The sequence below is a fragment of the Trifolium pratense genome, linkage group LG1 (genome assembly GCF_020283565.1).
Source record: "Trifolium pratense cultivar HEN17-A07 linkage group LG1, ARS_RC_1.1, whole genome shotgun sequence".
NCBI classification, from domain to species: Eukaryota; Viridiplantae; Streptophyta; class Magnoliopsida; order Fabales; family Fabaceae; genus Trifolium; species Trifolium pratense.
This window is the reverse complement of record NC_060059.1, coordinates 33,263,574-33,287,099: the sequence shown is the minus strand read 5'-3', so window position 1 is coordinate 33,287,099 and position 23,526 is coordinate 33,263,574. Positions and strand designations below refer to the sequence as shown.

The following is a 23,526-nucleotide window of genomic DNA, read 5'->3' as shown; positions in this document are numbered from 1 at the left end:
GATCAATCTACTCAATCAACCCAGTGGTGTGCAATTATCAAATATAAAAACCATTCATAAAAATAAGTAAATATCAACATCACAACATAAATGATAAATCAACAAGATGATACAAAAAGAAAGAAAAACAACCAGGTCATGTATCAACAAGTCAAAGATTCACTTAACATCACATAATGAAACCAAAACAATACAAATAGAAACATTGTTTCCACTTTTCTAGCTATATGTAACTTTGAACCTTTTACATAATGTTTTAAGCATAGAATTTGCACCGGAACAAACCAACCATGGTGACATTTGTCACACATTAACAGTTTTTGATTGTTCAAACTCTCAAGTATATGATCTAATTGTTCACACAATCAAGAACAAACACCTGTTATCGTTTTCGCACCTTTTCCATTTTGGCCTTTGAATAGAAGAACTTGGTGCCTCTTCACCTTGCCGCTTCAAGATATTCCTGAAATAAAATAATAACAGTTTAGGAAGCTTCAGGATCTCCATCACAATTTATTTCATAATGCAATTTTACTAAGATACAATTAATCAAGGATATGATTCGGTAAGACTTTGATAGGCAATTGTAAACAGAAAAAGAAGCATATGTTCTCTGAACATTCTACCATTGTTTCATTGTGAAATATATATCCTTTACAAAACATTGCAAAGAAGCACTATCATGACAGTAAGCACATGAGGAAAAAGGATCACTCAACAGCAACACATACATGGCAGATACGCGCTCAAACTAGAATCATAAACCAGAAACGGAACAAACCAGAAACAAAGTGACGGTGAATATGCAGGAATGTGTTCAAAACAGTAGCACATAAACATAAACAGAACGCAGCAGCAATGTAGTAAAACAAGAACTGCACTCAGCAGCACAGATACACATACAAGCAAAAACGAATGACCAGAAACATGCGCCCATACAATAGAATTAAACAGACACATGCACTATCATAAGCACATGAGGAAAATGTTTTAATCCAGCTAAAGCAGCTATAATTGAAGTAATTGGATGGAGGAACCAGTACAATAACCAAATCTTTCATTCATTAAATTCATCATTTGCATTGATGACAATAGAAAAACAAAGAATCTAGGCTACTAGCTATCTCTATATGCATTGATGACAAATTGACAATGGGAAAAAAAAGGCGAATCTAAAAAACAATCAATTTAATCGTATAAGATTTTATACCATAGATTCACAGATAGTGGTATCTATCTATGGAACAGTTTGATATTCTCAGTCTGGATTCAAATTATCACTTATATTAAGAAAAGAAAAATTGAAATGATCTTGCAATGACCAAGTCTTTTAATTAACTATTTTTCACACAAGTTGAAATCAACGTATCTAACTTTGTTTATAAGCACATTATAAACTTATAAAGGTTTTTTCTCAAGTAAAAAAAATCATTATGTCAAAATCCACATAAATTAAGAGTAAGATTTATAATATTCCATCAACCTACTAAGCAGATATAATTTAAGTATTTGGATGGAGGAACCAGTACAATAAACAAAATCTTTCATTCATTAAATTCATCATTTGCGTTGATGACAATAGAAAAACAAAGAATCTAAAAAAGAATCAATTTAATCGTATAAGATCTTATACTGTAGATTGGCACATAGAGACTAGTACATCATTAACACGGATTATTGTTAAACGATCTATGCAAAATATATGCTTCAGCATATTAGAAAGAACTTGCTCAGGAAGATGGGTGAAGAATAACACCATTTTAATGAAAGTGAACCAGTTTTGATGACTGACTGCAGCAAAAATTGAAAGCAGCAAGGGTGAGCCGAAAAGGAGAAGAAGGAAGACGAGGATTATAGGGGTTGAGAGCAATTGATCCTATCAAGCAAATAACTAACATATAACACAAAGAAGTTATAACCCTACAAAGTTACTATCTGATATAACCAACAAACCAAATAACAAATAAAACACAAAGGTTATAAGGCACTAAAATATTATATCCTGAGGACTAGATACAAACCTCAAGTGTGAAAAATTCACACATAGGTGCAATAGAAATCAGTTGTTTATTTCTCCAATCGGACGAAGATTTCTGTTGTAAATTACCACCTGACAGGTAAACTTGTTTCCTTTAAGACCAGTGTCCTTGACCAACCCAGTAGTTAAATCTAAACAAGTTAGTTCATCATCTTTGGATTGGAAGAATATATTGCCCTTCTTCCCTATTCCGATAGGATATATATTGCAAGACATTCGCTCAACATCGAAGAGTTTAATCCATGATTCCTTGACACCAAATTCACCTAAAATTGATATTTGAAAAGATGTAGAATCCATACGACTCGTTATAATAGCAACACACCCATTTAACACATTGAGATTAACAACATCAAAATCATTAGGTAAATCTTCTAAGAATAAAGGTGTAATAAAGCACATCTCATTGCACAAGTTAAATGACATCAACTTATTGCTTAGCCCCCACCAATGACACACCCCATCGAAGTACACAACATTGTTAGATAACCAGGACATAGTTGGCATTTCAAAATCAATTTTTCTCCACGAATTACTCTTTAGACTATATATCTCCCAGAAGGAGTTCAACTTAGTTTTAATACCAATATAACCCACATGTTGAATGATTTTATAGTCATGTGTAACATGATCATAGCCAAATCCACAACGATTAATAAAAGTGTAAACATCATGTTTAAACTCAGCAAAACCAGGAGGAATGACCTTAATTTCCTCGGTGGCAGGGTTCCATAATAAGGTGTCATTTTTATGGAATATGCAAAGAATCCCATTAATAGCAGAACCCAAAACACTAAAAGGTCTAAAACTATACTCTGGAGTGGGTCTGGGAAATGAAGAAGTTGGAAAATCCAATTTCACTTTATTCTCAAATTTGTCGCCAGAAAGCAAATAAATGTTCCATTTATGTTCCTCATTCTGGGTTAGCATTTGACAGGCATCGTCATAGTGTGGATGAGATTTGGATATGACATTGTTGCAGAACATTTTGAAGAAATCATGGTTTTCAAATAATAGAGACCATGATTTGCGAACGCAAGAAAAACGCTTAAGAGATTTAACAGGTAGTTTATAGAGAATCATGAAGGAAATGTCATCAGGTATATGGATACTATTACTACTGACTTTCTTCTTCTTCTTATTTGTTGTTGGAGCATCCATTGATAGAGTTCTCCAGCAGCTTAACCTCAATTGTCAGTCAACAATAGAGACTGAGAAACAAATGGTTTATAAATGAGAGATTTTAGGGTAAATTGTGTCAAGGAAATGGACTCGGAGCTGTCAAAATGGTCTAGTCTGTATGGGTTTATCCGCTAAACTAGAATAAATGTTGGCCTAGTCCAAATGGTCTAGTCCGTATGGGTTAATCCGCTAAACTAGAATAAATGTTGGCCTAGTCCATATGGGTTAATCAGCTAAACTCGAATAAATATAGATTTTGGGCTTTAAAATTTTAGCCCAAATTTTTTAGGACTTTTTAGCTCGGCTCGAAAAAACCTGTTTATGAAAATTACTCTTTAGGTACCCAGGTTGCTTACAGCCCCTAAAAATTCCATTTTTACAATTAAAAACTCAGTTCAGAGGCACCAAAAAAAAAAAAAAAAAACTCAGTTCAGAATTTACATTTCGAACTTAGTTTTGATTCGGAATGTAGATTCTGAACCAATTTTGCTTTAGAAACATTCTGATTTTGTATTCCGAAAGAAAGACACCACAGTGAACATCTCCTACACCATAGCAACAATAAAAAAGGCTACAAAAACTCCAACTCAAAAAACATACAGCAAAACAGAAATCAAACCAAAAAGATGATTGCTTTCAGTAATTTGCCGCTGATGTTGTCGATGGTTGGTGTCAGTAATTTGGTTTGTGTTGTTAATTTTGTCTGCTGCCAATGCCATGAATGAAACGATGTGGAAATTGGGAAGAACAATAACAATGGTGATTTTGATTCGGTTGTTATTCCTTCAAAAATTCCACATCCTTACATGTATGAGTTTGAAATTGGAATCGGAATTGGAACGCTACTACTTGACCCAGAAAGGGGTTGAGATAAAGATTTTGGGGATAAGATTTGATTTTTGCCAATGTAAATAGATTTCGAATTCGAACTGAATTTGAAGGGGAAAAATGAAATTTTGGAGGGCTTGAGAGCCTAAAGTAAAGACGGGTTAGTCTACATGGACTATGTCTATGGGTAGTCTATTACGCATAAAAAAAAACAAACTTCCAAAAATTTTAAATACTCGCACACTGAGTTAGCCAGTTGACCACGTCACATATGCAAATGTATAACTTTGATGATTAATATTTTTAATTGTATAAGAATAAAAATAATAAAAATATGATATTTTGAAAATACTCATCGAGATGAATCCAACACCATCTTATATGCTAATATTTGTTTTTATTTATCAGTAGAAAAATAGGGTCAAAGTAAGATATTTGAATAGTGTATATAGTCAAAATGACTCACTCATTTTGGGATGGAGGGAGTAGAAATTATTTTGGATCCATCAAATAGTTCTGCATCGCTTGGTAATCGAGTCGAGATTAAGGATAGTTTGTATACAACACCCACACATTTTAAACCACCAAAATACATTTTTTACAAAGGACAAAACCGTAACAGTTTAACCCCAAAACGGACAATCTCTCGAAGATGTGGACTTGAGGTCGGATCAGAACAGAAACTAAACTAAATATCTTAATTGTGGTCAATATAAATAGTTTCATTGGTTAACGCCTTAATCCCTATATGCAAAATATATGATTGTTTGTATTATTAATCGCTATAAAAAAATCACTAAAATATGACTCTTAATATTTCATATGTCCAATGCTTGCATGTCTCGGAGTGTGCCTTTAATTTTGTAATTTTCTTTTTTCCTTCATGGGGCTTTGCCCCCCTTTGTATACCAATAAAAAATCTTATATTCATATGCATTTTTAACATGATATGTAATTGTGTCATGTTAATCACCTTATTTTCTTATGTGTTTCATCTTTCATAGTTTGATAAAACAGTTTTGAATTTTATTTTAAAAACAATTTTATGGTATTGAAAATTGAAAAAATAGAAGAAAAAAAATGTGAAAAAAATAATAATTATATGGTTAGTTTGTCAAGCTCGCGACCTATATAGGACTAGGCTCCAGTTGTAATTTCAGAGCCCGTTTCTAAATAGCATTTTTGACCCAGCCCGATAGAACCTGAAGCCCGTTTGGGCTAACCCGTTCAAGACAGGGTAGCCCATTTTGACAACTTTATATTCAGGGAAGTCAGATTTGATGTAATCGATGGATTTGAGCCGTCTGATTAAAATCAAACGGTCCAAGTTTAAATACATTTTGAATTTTTTTAAAAACTAAAATTTTGAATTTTAAAGTTAAACCGCCTATCCCAACATGAGTGTTAATTGTACCTAATCCCGGGTTAGAGTTTCTCCCTTGTCGATCGAAAACTCCTCAAAAGCTTTTCATAATTTTCTCTCGGCACAGTTTAGTCATAATAAAAAATAATGCCCACATTAGTCAATGATATTTGTATACTGAAAATAAATTAGTCTTTGATTTATTATAACTTAGGGACTAATTTGTCTACGGTATAAAAATATCATGTGCAATTTGGATATTATTTTTTGTCGGAGACTATATTGGGCCGAGTAACAAAATTGGATTTTCATTCTTATTTAAATGTCATATGATATCCTTTATTCAAATAAATCAATACTTAATAAAGAAAAGAGTTATGCTAACAAGTGTTCTAGAGACTTATGTTAAGAAAAAAAATTATGCATCAAAAATATAACTTCTTTTAGACCTTTAAAGTTTAGATTTTTAAAAAATAAAGAGATAAATTTCACCTTGCTTCTAAGTTCTCTTTTTTAAAATTTATAACGGGTATTTTTTGGTCATTTTTTTACTCGGAATCACCCCATGTACAATTTTTTTCCTTCCTTTAATCTAAATAAGTTGTTATTCACATAGATTAGGGGTGGTTTTAATTTTTGTGAGACCTTCAAAAAATACAAAGGCTTATAACAATAAATTTAAAAAATTGAATTATGCAAATGTTGAGAATTGAACTTTGATTATGGATGATTTGAGGCATCCATCCTTACCAATTGAACATGAGTGGCAGACATTGCAGCTAGGGGTGTACATGAGTTAGGTAAATCTGGTCAACTCGGTCAAACTCACCCAATTCAATCCAAAAATCCAAAAAGTGGGTTGGGTTGGGCAAATGGGTGGATATGAATTTTAAAAATGAAAAATCCATTAAAAAAATTGGATTTCGGGTAAAACCGGACCCAACCCAAAAAACCTACTAACCTACTAGTGTCATGTTTTTTGAAATTTTTTTATGAAAAAACTAAAGATTTTTTCATTTGATTATTAAATATTTTTATATTGAAAACGAGTTATACTATTTTTTACGAAAATAAAAAAGATTGAATAATTTTTATGAACAAATATAATAATTTATCGCATTATTTTTTTAAAATTTAAAAAAATTGAATAATTTTCATAAACAAATATAGTGATTCATGGTTTAGTCATTTGATATTAAAAAAAACAATAAAATCATTTAGATTATTACCTCAAGCATTTTGCATAATTTTTTTTACAAGAAGCCATCATTTAGACCCTTAGACAGAACATATGAATATCATAAAGAATCTACCTCCAGATTATAAACATAGATTTACACAAAAAAATGGATATAATTATTTGTTATAGTGAAAAAATGTTCCTAATTTTCAAGAAAATACATTGATTGAGTTATTTTTTATGAAAAAATATGATGATTCAACATTTAGATATTTAATATAAAAAAAATATAAAAATAATTTGGATAACCCACAACCCAACCCAATCCAACCCGGAAATTAATGGATTTATCCAACCCGACCCAATGTCCCAAAGTACCATATGTGGTTTGAGTTTTGGTTTTGGTCAAACCCAACCCAATCCGGCCCACGTACACCCCTAATTGCAACTGAGAAAAACGCTGTCGAGGATCCAAATAGCTTCTTATAATATGTCTTAGAATTGAGTATTGGGCCTAACTCATCCTTATAAAACCGGCTAGTAAGGTGAGAATTGCCTCTAGTTTATAAACACTTAGTCAAGTCATCTCTCAACCGATGTGGGACTTCTTAACACACCCCTCACGTCCAGCGCTATTGGGTTTGGTACGCGGATATAAATGGTAGGTGGCCCGATATCGGGTGGCCCAACGAATCTTGGAGAGACTCTGATACCATCTTAAAATTGAGTATTGAGTCTAACTCATCCTTAAAACCAGCTTGTAAGGTGAGGATTGCCTATAGTTTATAAACACTTAGTCAGGTCATCTCTCAACCGATGTGGAACTTCTTAACAATATGCACTAGCTTAAAAGTAAATCTTAGTTACTTAATTTGTAAGGCTAATTAAAGGAAGTTTGGAGGGAATAATTTTATTATGCACGAAGAGAAAAGAAAATATTGTTCCACTTATAATGTAATTATCTCCTGCAAAAGGCAGTGGATCAACTAAGTATCAGAACAAATGACACTAACTTTATGGAAAGATTATTATGTTTGATTCTTTGGTAAGAGAAGAAGAAATAGTCAAAATGAAAATAGGTAAAAAAAAAAAAAAAAAACAGCTCCTTTAATTATTCGTGTTCACCTAGCATTGTTTGATTGGTTCTCTTCAATTATTTCATAAAGAAGCAGAATATAGCATATATAGATTCTATTCTAACTAATTTTTATATAGATAGATAGATTCTATTTTAACCAATTATGGCAGTTCAAAAAATGAAAATAAAAAAGATTATAACCAATTATTCATCTCTCCCACTATGAAACACACCTTTTTCCATGAGACATGTTGCACTAGTGTATTTTTTTAGTGTAGCAAATAAGCGTGCAAATGTCTTCACAAACATAGGTTGTTCCTTAGATGAGAACTTGTTTTTTATGAGAAATGTCTTGTTGAAATTAGACATATTTTGTTAGATGATGAGATGGGCCATAGCTCTCCTAGTTTTTTTTTTCGGGCATTAGCCCTCATCGGTATAAAAAAAATAAATTATATTGGTCTTAAAATATGTGAGACATTGTCACCGTAATTTTTAAATGAATAGCTAGAAATTACACCAAGTGTCTTTTTATTAGTAACTTTGTCAATACTTATTAAAAGACACATTATTCGATAATCAAAATGACTAACAAAAAATACAAGTTTGTATATGTAATTTTGATACATGCAGAAACTATAGGATGTGTTTATTAAACTTTAAAAAATGATTTTATTTTTAAAAATTTTAGAAATTCTTTTTTAGAGATTTTTTTAAAATAATCTAAAAATACTTTCCATTTGTTTGCTATCATAATTTTTTTTAGAGAAAAGCTATTAAGATTATTTTTTTAAAAAAATTAAAAATGATTTTCTGAAAAAAAATAATAACAAAAGCAATTAAAATTATTGTAAAAAAAAAAGCAATTAAAATGATAAAATTGATTTTTTTCATAAAAATCTCAAAAACGCACCCATAATAATAAGGACAGACACATTTAATGATCAAAATAATTGTTAATTTAGTCATATTTTAAAGAATTTCTTTCCTTAAATTTCATATCATAGCTCCGCTTCTCAGAAAGAATTCTTGTTGGTAATTCAAAACTCGATAGAATGTAAATAAAATTTGATAAAAAAGAAGAAAAAAAAAGAAGAAACTTCATCTAAAATTTAGTCTCAAATTTACTCAAATAATTTATATTTAATTGAAGGCAAATGCTAAATAGTGCTCTCGGGACACTCTTTAAGCCCTTAAATAGTAAGTTTTTTTATAGAATTTTTATCCCAATACATAAAATCAACGCATTGAAAATTGTAGTGTTTAACTTTTTGAATAAAAAATTTATTTAAATAAAATGTTTAAAGAGTGCCCTGAAACACTCGTTAACAAGACCCTTAATTAAAACACTTGACTTCGGTCACTTGTTTTCTTAGATTTATTTGCATATAATGGGTTTGAAATCACTTGATTCCTTAGATTTGTTTACTCATAATGGATTTATTGGCATTCTAGATGAAGATGCAAGTGATGGATAGGATCATGTTAAGATTTCTTGATGAAGATATACACCTAAAAGGATAGATGTAGAAAACTATAAATTAAGGCAAGGAATTTATTCCTACAATTCTTTCTTTAAAATTTTTGTGGTGGCGTGCTTTTCATGCCACATATATATCCTTTTTTTTTTTCACAAGCCACATATATATCCTTAGCTTTCAAAATTTCATTCTTTGTATAGGAAGTAAATTATCAATTTTATTTATTTACACGGTATAATCCTAAAGTTACCATTCTAGCGACTAGTGATAATAAATAAATACCCGTTTGGATAAACTTATTTTTGAGCTTATGCAAACAACTTATGCAATATAAATTACGTTTTATGCTATTTTATAAGTTCACACTAGTCAAAATTATATTTTTATAAGCTATTTTATCATAAACTAGCTTGACAAACTTATTCAAACGGACCCTATAAAAAAAAAAAGATTTTACCTAGACGGCTAACCCGTATGATGTTCATTGGATAATCCCGTCTAGTGGTTATTATATACTTAATGTTGATATAATAGGTCTTATGGAGGGAGGTAGATGGGATGTGGTGTTGTGGTGAGAGATATTGATGCATATGGTGTTGTGGTTCGTTGACAAATCCTTTCTTCTTTTTTTTTTGGTAGAAATTGACAAATCCTTTCTTTACTAGATTCAATGGTGGAACAAGCTTTAGCTATGCGGAAGGATTTGAGAATTTGCAAAACATGTGATTTCTGAATCTTATAGCTGGATCACATGCTTCAAATGTGACTTTTGGCACGGAACAAACATCAATAATATTCCTACTATGTTGGTCATATTATTGAAGTTTGCATTATAATTTAAATTTTGTTCATATTTAGCGTGAAACCAACCAAGTTACCCACCATCTTGTATTTCTGCGGTCTTTGTCTTTTAATTTGCTGTCAAACTTTCTTTAATGAAATTATTTCTTAAAAAGAAAAGAAAGTAGTTAACTCTATCAAAAAGAAAGCATTGGTTAATTCTAATTATATATGCATAACCTTCCCCTAGAATTTCAAATTTACATAACCTTGATAATAGTAACTCATTCTTTATTGCATATACAAATTAATCGAAACTTGTCCAGGTTAAGAATAAGGTATTATCCAAGTTAAAGAAATTTTGCATATATTCTTATGGGCCACAGATATACACAGATATACTTTAGAACAAATATTCTATCATATGATATATGAGAGTTTCTTTTGCTGGTCTACAAGTTTCTTGTGCGTCCGCTACTTAAGTAGCGGATAAATAAAAATAAGAAATTTGAGGAAGAACGCCGTCCATTACTTAAATAACGAATGATGTTTGAGAAAATGATAGAACGACAAAAAAACTCTCATGATATACCCCCATCGGAAAGAAAAAATTGTGAAAATGTAAGGTGGGACTTGCTACAAAAGAAAGAAAAATAGAAAAGCAAAAGAGTGTCAAGATAGGGCAAGGCCACTTAAAGTAGTAGTATATTTTTCAATAAGTTTCACAGAATACCTTTTTGTTTAATTTCTTGTGAGAAATGTTTGGTGTGCGAGATACAAAACAGTTGTATCATATTTTGTCTCAATGTAGTATTTGTTTGTATCGTATCGTATCATATTTTTATTATGTTTTATATATTATCATGTCACTATCATATTATGTACACCAAACGGACTCTTATTGTATTCTATACGGTTTTGATCTTCCAATTTTTTTTTCTTTTATTGGAATTCAGAAAATATCAAATAGACATGTATTTTTAGTGTATTGGCTATAAGGTGTCAAAATTATGTGTTTAAAATTTAAATATCATTGTTCAATGAAGTTTACTTCTTTTCTGTTAAATATAGTTGTTAGACTCACACACCTTAAGTGTGAAGAAGTGGAGAATCTCGGATTCGAACTCCAACTCATGCAAATCAACATTCCAACAACTACCCCTGAGTCGTACTTATGAGACTGCTCGATGAAAATTTTAAATATGAATTGTCTAATTTAATTTTCATCCAACCATAAAATAATTCAAAATGTATTCCTACGGTAAAGAATCTAAATCTCATAATTTTCAAAGAGTATGAGAAAATTAGAATTGTATGTCTTGTGACTTTTCTGTTATATGTGGAGATTCCCAATTCCCATGAACTCTATTTTCCTTTACAATTGCTTGAACCATAAGCTAAATTTGATTCACCCCCATCATATATAATTCATATAACAAATTTTATTTCCTCACACACCTCTTCTCCTTCATATCATCAAAAATCATGTATTCCATTGCAAAATTTTCTCACACAAAAGACAATTCCATTGCCAAATTTTCTCATACAAAAGACACAACCATGATGAACACAACAAAAAGATACACTGAGATATCTCATTTCAGCCATCCAAAACACAAACTAACATTCCAATATTCCGAATTTCCATTCAAATGTGATGGCTGCAAAGAAATTGGCATAGGCTCACGTTACAATTGCAACATTTGTGACTATGATCTTCACATGCATTGTTCAATTCCATCCCCTTCTCTTTTTCACCCTTTCTACCCAAAATGTTGCTTCCAATTTCTGTCAAAGCCGCCGGGTGACATACCCCGTTATTGCAACGCCTGTGAAAAGAGTGTAACCGGTTTTGTCTATCACTGCTTTTCATGTGGTTTTGATCTTCACCCATGTTGCGCAAAGCTTCCAATGATACTTGATGATCACGGTGAAGTGAAGTTATATCTATATAGGAAAGTGAGTTCTCCATGTCAGCGTTGTGGACAAAAAGGACGAAGTTGGAGTTACAGGTAAGGATGAATCTGATAACAAACTTGTTGTAGCATTCGGCTGCACTAATTTTGTGTTTAACATAATAATATAGAGACAGGATGTATTGACACCAGGTGTCAATTTAGTATACTCCCACCTTTAATAACTGTGTAGCAGGCAAATTTAATCAATCAAAAATGAAGGGATAAAGTTGAAAAATGATAAAATCATAATATGAAGTGGCACAGAAATATTACAATGTATATTTGTACTTTAAAAAATGATGTTTTTTTAGTACCACAAATTTATATGGGAGTTTATTTTTTTGTATTTGTAACATAATTTCTAGATCCGTCCCTGATTACAGGTCGTCATGTAAGAAGTATAACCTGCATGTAGCATGTGTAAGGGAGATGATTGTGGAGAGTTGGCATCAGATTTACGTTGGACGAAGCAACGGAAGAACAACAACAATGGCAACAATGATTGAAACAGGGGTTCCTCTGAGTTTGAAGAGTAGTCTGCACACTGCACAGAATGGCGGGGGAAGAAGCAAAGGGAAGGTGAGGAAGTATGCTGAGATGGCTGGAGTGGCTGTACAGATTGTTGTGTCTGCTGTTTTAGGAGATCCAACTGTTCTTATTGCTGGGATCATGGGGTCATTGATGTCGCGAACTTGATCGATCTTGTGGTATCATATTATTTCAAACAAGAAACGATACTAGTACTCTACTCGATTTGAGAGTGTAGTGACCTATTAAAATTATGTTTGAAAAAGAAGTTGCTTGTGTAATAATATTCACAAAGTAACAATGGCAGTGATTAGCACTCAAAGTATATTGTATATATACCATGGTTAACTTCAAGTTCAACAATGGCCGCTAAACTCAATTTTTGTTTTTGTGTAAACCTGTGTAAATCAGTATCCTGTGCGCGCAACTGCAGAGACTAATCACTCCAGCTTTGTAAGATCCAAATGAGCGGCAAACACTTTGTAAGAGTTTTAACGTTGCTGCATACCCAAATCAGAGATCGAATTTAGCGTTAAACTAGAAGAGACATGTGTCATTTCATCTAAGCGTTTTTGGGTTGGTCCATCTAAACCTTGTTAAGAAGAAATTGTTGCATGACACATAGCATTTATAATTGTAGAAAAGATTAAAAGAGTGACACATTACTTTAGATACTGATGTTGCATATGTTCTTATAAGTTTTTCCTTGAACACCTAATTTCAATCATAAGTATAGAACACCCATTTTCTGTTAGGTAGTTTCTTTTTGTCTATAGGTTTGTTAGGACTTTTATTCAAACATACATATACATTATCTTTTAATTTGTTTGAAGGATTATATATTGCCATCAAGAACATATAAAATCATAGGCACAATCAAGCTTAATCAAAAAGCATAAAACAAGAAACAAGTATTCTAAAGAGACTTATCATTAACTTAAAATCAGGATGAAGTCTGGTCAACCGGTGCATGTTGCAATTGAACCGGTGCAAGCAGGCTAGAAAAGAATGAACCGGTGCATATTCAGAATGCACCGGTTCACGGAGCAAAGGTAAGAAACTCAAGAGAACCTTGTACCAATACAAGAAGGGTTTGAACCGATACAAAGCGTGAAGGCTGGGAGTCTGAGGATAATTTGAACCGGTGTATGACTAGTATGCACCGGTGCATGCACAAAAGATTTAAAGAAGATATATTTTGATTTTGTTTCGAATCAAAGCATATTTGTTGCTAGTTTGAAGGATTATATTTTTCTATAAATAGAGGTTGTTCCAGAGAAAAACAAGAGTGAAAAGGAAAAATAAGGATTTGCCACCAACACAAAGGCTAGAATTTTAGAGAGAAACAAGAGGGGTTGTCTATAATTCTAGGGTTGGGCAAAAGATTATTGAAGACTATATCAAATTAAGTATTTTGGCCACGGGAAGAGATTCAGGATAAGGGTAGAGTTAAGTTTGAAGACCGATTCTTGTAACCCTCTTAAAGGTACTATATTTGATTAGTGGAACATAGAGCTGCTCTCTCACAGAGTAGGTCATCTTTGGACCGAACTGGGTAAATAATATTGTGTTTTTTTTCTCTTGTTTTCTTTCTCCTTTGCTCGGTTATTTTTGTTTGAATTACTATTATCTCAATCCTCTTTATTTTGATTGTTTGATTTATTTGCTTCACACAAGTATTTATTGAAGTGATTTTATCACGACGAATTCACAACAATTTTAATATAAGAAGCATCGGGAGTGGTTATGGTGCATAAGCTTTTTCCTTATGCACCATGTATAAATAATGAAAATTGCTTAGCGCCCCCCATATACTTAGCGCACCCCCAAATTCTCTCGTGCGCCTCCATTTTTTTTTCACGCACCCCCCAAATTTTCTCGCACGCCCCCCAAATCCATTTTTGTTGTGGAATGGTTTCAGATTAGATGTACTTATAATGCCAAAACCATTTTTACTGTCGAATGGTTTTAGAGGGTTGTAATTCAAAATCATTCTGCTTGTGGAATGGTTTTGTGTTATTTATGTTGGGGGTGGGGGGTGCGCTTAGCAATTTGGGTGGCACGCTAAGTATTTTGGGGGCGCGATAAGCAATCTGGGGGGTACGCTAAGCAATATAGGGGGTGCATTAAACAAACTAGGGGGCGCGCTAAGCAATCTGAGATACTTATGCATGGTGTGCATAAGCCTTGCTTATGCACCATAACTTATGCCGGAAGCATCTAGAGACTAGAATCCTCAAGATAACTAACAAGTAACCATATTGTGTCCCAAAATTTATATCTGCATTTTGGTTTTGAAAAAAGTTTTCACAAAAGAAGATTAAAAAACATCAAATAATATTTTGTTTTACATTATTTTTAACTTTTTCTTAGATCGGTTGGAAATTTCAACGAACTTTAAAATTAAAGTCACTAGTTCACTTAAAAAGAAGGCTTAATTAATAAAATGGTCCCTTAAAGATATTTTTGGTTTCAGATTGGTCCCTTAAAGAAAAAAAGGTTCAAATAGGTCCCTTAAAGAAAAAAAAGTCCGAATAGGTCCCTTAAAGACATCTTCGTTAATCAGTTTGGTCCCTAAAAAGAGGTCTAAATAGGACCAAACGGATTAACGGAGATGTCTTTAAGGGACCTATTCGGACCTTTTTTTCTTTAAGGGACCTATTTAGACCTTTTTTTCTTTAAGAGACCAATATGAAACCAAAAATGTCTTTAAGGGACCATTTTATTAATTAAGTCTAAAAAGAACACTTCTTTAAATTGTGGTTTTATATATATAAAAAACAAAACATGAAAACCAATTAATTCTAAAAATTTCAAAGAAACTTATATTTACATAAACTACTTTTTACCGTTTGGTAATTCCAATAAACTAGCTTATAGCTTATTGGACTAGCTTATAAGCTTGTTTGAAAAAAATAAAAGTGTTTGGTAAAAAGTTTTTCTCACGAGCTTATAGCTTTTTTTGAGATGTTATTTTAAGTAGCGTTTGAACTTATAGCTTATAGTTTTTTACAGTTTTTTTCATTTTTAACCTTTAATTTAATTTTATTATTTTTTATAAAATAAAAAACTACCCACTAAAAAAAACTATCCACTACAAATAAATATGTCCTTTTATGTCTTTTTATATTTATCAATTATTTAAAAAGTTAATTTTACCAAACACTTTAATTTCAATCAGCTAATTTTTCAGCTATCAACTATAAGCTATCTTTTCAGCTATAAGCTAATTTATCAGCTATAAACTAACTTATAGCTTAATTTTACCAAATAGCTAAAAGTTGAGCCTCCTTAATTTTAAGTCGTTCAATGCATAGCTCAAAGCACCACCACATTTAATGCTTGGAGTTGGTATGCTGACTATTAATTACTTGCATGCCTCAACTACTTACAAGACCCATTGGATGAAAGCCTAGGATCAATGACATGGTAAAATGGACGGTAGATATCATTAGTCTGTTGCCTCACATGAATTCAATTCAAAATTTCAAATTAAACCACTGGTAGTTGTTTTGTTTCAACGGCTATGTAACATAAATATTCAACAGTAAAAGAGCGGTGAAAAATGGACCGTTGAGGGGGTATTGCTTCCTTGTTCTTCATGTCATAGACAACATTGAATTGTGTCATAATCTCTTAACATTGTTTATAGGTTCCGTATAATATGGACCCATTGAAGTTTTGGTCCATTATGGACCAATTTTTCTCAACTTGAACAACATAGTAGTGTATTCTACTTTCACCTGCTAGAATAATTAGTTTTTATTTATTCATCCAACACACCAACAAACAACCATGTCTTTTGTTTTACTGGAAAAATTGTTCCTAACTAGATAGTGTCTTTGTTCTTCCACCTTCTTCAACCTTCCATCTATGGAAGCTACTCTCTTCCCCTTCTCTTTCTCGATCTACCTTTCTCAAGGTTCACGAAAGCATGGGAAGACAAAAAACAAATCGATTTATTTTCTATGTTTTCCAGATTTTTTAACTTCAATTTATATTACTGTTTTTATCCAAATTTTCAAAAGATGGAAGATTTCTAAATTTTATAAGAGTTGTATTTGTTTTTTGTTTTGTGAGTGATCTTTGGGTTACCAAGCCACACATTCATGGAAATATTCTGGAATTGGAATAAGATGAGAGAGAGAGAAGAGACAATAAAGATCTATGAGCAAAGAGATGTCATGAGAGAGAATAAAGGTGGAAGTGGAACAAAATAAGAGGATATTATATGGTAGAGAGAGTATATCATAAGATCTTCTAGTATACTTAATCTAATGATTCACATGCATTTGCCCAAGATGGAGCAATTCATGTTTTTGTCCATTCTAAACGGACCCTTGTTTATATTGTAGGATTTGGAGATTTCAGAATGGGCAAAGAAATGAGACAAAACAATACTTCTGCTATCAAAGGTACATGTTCTGTTTCTGTTATTGAAATGCTAAGAAAACTTTGTTGAAGGTAGATAGATTTTTATTTTTCCTTATTTATTTATGTTTTATTTGCGTTGTTTTAGCGAAGATGACATAAGTGAAGTTAAGCCGATTACAACAATATTTTAGAATATGGTTACAACAATTTTTTATATTTATAAATATTTTCAATTTTTATTTTAGTCTTTATAGAAAAAAAATTCTGCACATTTTGGTCCTTAAATACTTTACATTAATTAAGACTTTTAATCTGTTAAAATTTAAATTTTTTATCCATGGTTATAATGTTGTTGCATGTCGAAGCTAGAGATTGAACTCGTTGCATTAATTAAGCTAAGAATGACTCGCGTTATCTCATCTAAATATTCTTTAATAACTTATTTAATCTTTTAGAATATACCAGTGAACGTTAAATTTGAGATATCAAAATAAAAAAAATCAAAATATACTAAAAATGTTAGATTTTTTTCTCCCTGTATCTCCACTTTTTTCGTTTATTTCCGTAATACCCCGTTTTCAAAAATATTTCTACAATACCCCTGTTTGGGGACAAAATCTGTCGCGTGCATGTCTTGGAAGATGGCGGAATCGAGGTTCACGCCATGTGTATATGGATGGCGGAATTCGCAGTCACGCCATGTCAATATTGATGGCGGAATTTGCAGCCACTCCATTGACTGCCTTGTTTTCCGTTCATTTTCGTCTATTTGGAGACAACACGGCAACATGATTTTTTTTTTTTTTTTTTTTTTTTTTTTTTTATGTTTTCTGGCCAAAAATGGCCTTTTTTAATATTTTTTAAAGAATAATAATAATTAATAAAACTAAACATTATTATGAAAAAAATTAAAATAAATATATACATTGCGAATATATTTTATTAAAATAGTACTAATAATACACACTAAAACTACATGTGTCCACCGGTGCCACAAGGGGGACGATTACGAGATCGAAGTCCAAGTCCAAATAATTTTTCATCCTCGTTGTCCTAGTCTGGATTATTCTCATTCACTCCAAGAAAATTTCTAACTTGTGTTGTTGGAGAGGCGTGTTCCACCGGAGCCGACGTCGAACCTTGACCTTGAGCCCACGTTGTGTTTAACGGTCAATGGCCTCTCGGCGGGTGGATTTATAACATAGCTGTAATTAAGTGTCAATCAACCTGACAGTTTTGCATGCGGACGACATAACCAAAACCACATTCTTCCAAGAGTGGTATTATTGCAAGATTTGGTTCGACAAATCGACACTGAACGCGCACTTTCAAAGCCTTCTTGTCCTACATATATAAGTATAAGTATAAAAATATTACCATTCGGAAATTTATGAAAAAAATACAAAAAAAAATAACTCATAATATAACTATAGTTATAAAAATAACTATAATTTGATAACGACAACGATGACGACGACAATGACGACGATGATCAAAGAAACCGAGGAAATGCATACAATCCTCCGAGGAACATGCAAAACTTAGAGAATGCTCTTATTGATCAACATTCTCGTGTTTTGCTCTATGACAATTTGACACTTCCAGTGAATGTGGGGATACATAAATGGATGATATTTTACACCAAAAAGGAATGTGTGGAAGCAATCAAAACATGTCACATCAATCAATCACGTTATTATAGTATTGATAAATCTGATACATCCAGGTATGTCATTAAATATGATAAACTACCGTGTGAATTTTTCTTGAGAGCGGCAAAAAGTAAAAAAACCGAGCTTTGGGGGATTGCCACTATCGAAAACAGCCACACTTGCGTATTTGTTGGGTATGTCGCAAGACCATCGCTGGCTTGATAGTGATCTGATATGCTCAAACATTTTGCCACTGTTGCGAAATAACCTAGCCCTCCCGGTCAAGTTTATAATTGGTCACATAAGAGACAAATTCAACTACACCATCACATATCGAAAGGCCTGTAATGCAATAAATAAGGCGATAGAACAAATTTATGGAAACTGGGTGGATTTATATCGCGATCTTCCACAGTGGTTGATGGTAATGGAAAAATGGCTTCCTGGGACCATTATCAGGTTCGAGACAAGTCCAACACCCATTCAGCATCAAGTGTTTTTTGAGCGTTTGTTTTGGGCTTTCAAACCGTGCATCCACGGATTTGCACATTGCAAGCCAATTGTGCAAGTTGATGGAACATGGCTATATCAAAAGTATAAGGGGACGTTGTTGTTGGCCGTCGCCCAAGATGGAAACACTCATTTTCCATGTGGCATTCGCAATTATGGAAGGGGAAACGAAGGATGCATGAAACTTCTTTTTTTAAACATTTGAGAGAGAATGTAACTCCACAAGAAAATATATGCATGATTTCAGATAGGCACGCATCTATCAAAAGTGCTTATGAAAACCCTTCAAATGGATGGAATGACACTTCCTCGCATGTCTATTGCATTCGACACATCGCGCAGAATTTCAAAAGGGCAATAAAAAACAGAAAACTTCGGAAATTTGGTGTTAATATGGGTAAATATCTAAAATTATCTAAAGTTTTTCTAAAATTTTAGTTGCTCATACCATATTAAACTGAACACTTTTTTTTTTTTAATTTTCAATATAGGGTATGCACCAAGCGAGGCTTCATTCATGTACTAACGGTATAAGATTGCGTAGAAAAGTCTGGCGGCTTTGAGTGGGTTGATAATCTCCCGAAACAAAAATGGACGCAAGCATACGATGAAGGTATTAGGTGGGGTCACATGACAAGTAATCTTGCCGAGGCAATGAACTCAGTGTTCAAGGATATCCGCGGCCTGCCGATCACAGCTTTGGTCCAAGCAACCTACTATAGGCCGGGGAAACTTTTTGCAAAACGAGGAAAACAGTCAGCAACTGTGTTAGCTTCTGGTCAGCAGTATACTGAAGCGTGCCAGGATAGGATTTTAGATGCAGTGGGTAAGTCAAACTCATGTGGAGTCACCGAGTTTGATCTGCAAAATTATACTTTCTCAGTGGAGGAAACTGAGGATCCCCGTGAAGGCCGACCAATGGATCATTTTCAGATACACTTGAAAGAAAAGATGTGCGACTGTGGAAAGTTTCAGGCTTTACATTTGCTTTGTTCGCATGTTATTGCTGCATGTAATCGTGTTAACATTTCATATCAAGCATTCATTGATGACATGTACAGAGTTGGCACCGTAAATGTTGTGTATGACGAGGCCTTCCCGGTAGTTTGAAGCGTAGGTGGCGTTGTTTGCCCCCGCACCGATATGAAAAGAACCAAGAGAGGACGTCCGAAAACGACACGCATTAGAACTGAAATGGACGAATTCGAAAAAAAGAGTACTGTTGTGGCTTATGTCGGATGTCGGGTCATAACTATCAAGAATGTCCTAATTTCGAATTCGTCCATTTCAATTTTAATGCGTGTCTTTTTCAGACGTCCTCTCTTGGTTCTTTTCATTTCGGCGCGAGGGCAAACAACGTCACCTACATAATTGGGCCACAAACTCTTGCTTCGAACTACCGGGAAGGCCTCGTCATACACATCATTTACAGTGCCAACTCTGTACACGTTATCAATGAATGCTTCATATGAAATGTTAGCACGATTACATGCAGCAATAACATGCGAACAAGGTAAATGTAAAGCTTGAAACTTTCCACAGTCGCACAACTTTTCTTTCAAGTGTACCTGAAAATGATCCATTTTTCGGCCTTCACGGGGATCCTCAGTTTCCTCCACTGAGAAAGTATAATTTTGCCGATCAAACTCGGTGACTACACATGAGTTTGACTTACCCACTGCATCTAAAATCCTTTCCTGGCACGCTTCAGTATACTGCTGACCAGAAGCTAACACAGTTACACAGCTGCTGACTGTTTTCCTCGTTTTGCAAAAAGTTTCCCCAGCCTATAGTAGGTTGCTTGGACCAAAGCTGTGATCGGTAGGCCGCGGATGTCCTTAAACACTGAGTTCATTGCCTCGACAAGATTACTTGTCATGTGACCCCACCTAATACCTCCATCGTATGCTTGCGTCCATTTTTGTTTCGAGAGATTATCAACTCACTCTAAAGCCGCTAGACTTTTCTGCGCAATCTTATGCCGCCAGTACATGAATGAAGCTTCGCTTGGTGCATACCCTATATTGAAAATGAAAAAAAAAGTGTTCAGTTTAATATGATATGGGCAACTAAAATTGTAGAAAAACTTTAGATAATTTTAGATATTTACTAACACCAAATTTCCGAAGTTTTCTATTTTTGATTGCCCTCTTGAAATTATGTGCGACGTGTCGAATGCAATAGACATGCAAGGAAGTGTCATTCCATCCATTTGAAGGGTTTTCATAAGCACTTTTAATAGATGCGTGTCTATCTGAAATTATGCATATATTTTAAAAAAAGAAGTTTCATGCATCCTTTGTTTCCCCTTCCAAAATTGCGAATGCCACATGGAAAATGAGTGTTTCCATCCTGGGCGACGACCAACAACAATGTCCCCTTATACTTTCCATATAGCCACGTTTCATCAACTTGCACAATTGGCTTGCAATGTGCAAATCCTTGGATGCACGGTTTGAAAGCCCAAAACAAACGCTCGAAAAAGACTTGATGCTTAATGGGTGTTGGACTTGTATCGAACCTGATAATGGTCCCAAGAAGCCATTTTTCCATTACCATCAACTATTGTGGAAGATCGCGATGTGAATCCGCCCAGTTTCCATAAATTTGTTCGATCGCCTTATTTATTGCATTCCAGGCCTTTCGATACATGATGATGTAGTTGAATTTGTCTCTTATGTGACCAATTATAAACTTGATCGGAAGGGCTAGGTTATTTTGCAACAGTGGCAAAATGTTTGAGCATATCAGATCAGTGTCAAGCCTGCAATGATCTTGAGACATACCAGCAGATATGCAAGTGTGGCTGTTACTGATAGTGGCAATCCCCCAAAGCTCGGTTTCTTGCTTTTTTCCGCTCTCAAGAAAAATTCACACGGTGGTTTATCACATTTAATGACATACCTGGATGTATCAGATTTATCAATACTATAATGACGTGATTGATTGATGTGTCATGTTTTGATTGCTTCGACACATTCCTTTTTGGTGTAAAATACCATCCCTTTATGTATCCCTGCATCCCCGCATTCACTAGAAGTGTCAGATTGTCATGGAGCAAAACACGAGAGGGTTGATCAATAAGAGCATTGTCTAAGTTTTGCATCTGCCTTGGAGGATTGTATGCATTTCCTCGGTTTCTTTGATCGTCGTCGTCATCGTTATCAAATTATAGTTATTTTTATACCTCCTATAGTTATATTATGAGTTAATTGTTTTGTATTTTTTTCATAAATTGACGAATGGTTATATTTTTATACTTATACTTATATATGTAGGACAAGAAGGATCCGAGAAAGTGCGCGTTTAGGGCCGATTTGACTAATCAAATCCTGCAATAATACAACTCTTGGAAGAATGTGGTTTTGGTTATGTCGTCCGCATGCGAAACTGTCAGGTTGATTGGCACTTAATCACAGCTATGTTATGAATCCACCCGCCGAGAGGCCATTGGCCCTTAAACACAACGTGGGCTTGTCAAGGTTCGATGTCGTCTCCGGTGGAACACGCCTCTCCAACAACACAAGTTAGAAATTTTCTTGGAGTGAATGAGAATAATCCAGACATGGACAACGAGGATGAAGAATTATTTGGACTTGGACTTCGATCTCGTAATCGTCCCCTTTGTAGCACCGGTGGACACTTGTAGTTTTAGTGTGTATTATTAGTTCTATTTTAATAAAATATATTTTGCAATTTATATATTTATTTTAATTTTTTCATAATAATGTTTAGTTTTATTAATTATTATTCTTTAAAAAAAATAATAAAAAAGGCCATTAACGTAAAAAAAAAAAAAAAAAAACAATTCATGTTGCTGTACTGTATCCAAACAGACGGAAAACAAGGCAGTCAATTGCGTGACTGTGAATTTCGCCATCAATATGGACATGGACATGGCGTGACTGCGAATTTCGCCATCCTTATACACATGGCGTGAACCTCGATTCTGCCATCCTCCAGGACCTGCACGCGACAGATTTTGTCCCTAAAAGGGATATTGCAGAAATATTTTTTAAAACGAGCGTATTACGAAAATAAATGAAAAAAGAAAGTGGGGGTAGAGCGTTAAAAAAAACATAAAACATTTTTTTTTTTTACATAAGTTCGATACAGGCAGGCGCGGTTCGCCCGCTAGTTTTAAAAAAAAATCACGAATGGCAAACTTGCTGGTGGCGCCATACCTCCTCTGCCACAAACCAGGACAATTCAGAGTTTTTATTTTTTTTTGAAAATTAGTGCATTTTGGTATTTGTTTGGTGTAACAGGGTTATTTTTTTAAAAAAAAATCTACCTTTTTTTTTTTTTGCATAAATTGAATATTAAATTGTTTTCATAGTAGAAATTAGAAAACATTAAGCCACTAGGTTTGGTCTAGTGGTGAGATATTTGGGTAGTATGTTGTAGGTCTTGAGTTTGATTCCCAACTCATCGTAAAACAAAAAAAAATTAGAAAACATTAATTTAACAATTAAAAATAAATATAGAAACTTCCATTAGAACTAGTACAAAGTAATTGAATTTGTGTGATGTATTTGTTTCGTATATTCATTGTTTTTATCTATCACGTGGGG

General features: G+C 33.4%; 2 protein-coding genes and 1 long non-coding RNA gene across 3 annotated transcripts; 2 read left to right on the top strand and 1 right to left on the bottom strand.

The window, feature by feature from the left end:
• Positions 1-139: 139 nt before the first annotated feature.
• Positions 140-4,216, bottom strand: LOC123902957 (putative F-box protein At3g16210). Its single transcript, XM_045952800.1, has 2 exons — positions 2,022-4,216; positions 140-463 (listed from the first exon to the last, which is right to left on the bottom strand). The coding sequence occupies exon 1, from the start codon at positions 3,197-3,199 to the stop codon at positions 2,060-2,062; it is 1,140 nt and encodes a 379-aa protein (XP_045808756.1). The 5' UTR covers positions 3,200-4,216; the 3' UTR covers positions 140-463; positions 2,022-2,059.
• Positions 4,217-11,312: 7,096 nt separating this feature from the next.
• LOC123902843 lies at positions 11,313-13,090 on the top strand. The gene is made up of 2 exons (XM_045952647.1): positions 11,313-11,942; positions 12,272-13,090. Exons 1-2 carry the CDS (start codon positions 11,416-11,418, stop codon positions 12,582-12,584), a joined length of 840 nt encoding a protein of 279 aa, XP_045808603.1. The 5' UTR covers positions 11,313-11,415; the 3' UTR covers positions 12,585-13,090.
• A 3,225-nt stretch (positions 13,091-16,315) lies between these two features.
• On the top strand, positions 16,316-22,517 carry LOC123902346. Its single transcript, XR_006807565.1, has 3 exons — positions 16,316-16,650; positions 16,772-16,831; positions 22,231-22,517. It is a non-coding gene; the product is annotated as an uncharacterized LOC123902346 (long non-coding RNA).
• The last annotated feature ends 1,009 nt before the right edge of the window (positions 22,518-23,526 follow it).

Bases quoted from the DNA above. Each gene is read 5' to 3' on its own strand.
- LOC123902957 (XM_045952800.1), bottom strand. From the start codon at position 3,199: ATGGATGCTCCAACAACAAATAAGAAGAAGAAGAAAGTCAGTAGTAAT.
- LOC123902843 (XM_045952647.1), top strand. From the start codon at position 11,416: ATGTATTCCATTGCAAAATTTTCTCACACAAAAGACAATTCCATTGCC. The intron at 11,943-12,271 runs GTAAGGATGAAT...CCCTGATTACAG, and splicing joins GGACGAAGTTGGAGTTACAG to GTCGTCATGTAAGAAGTATA.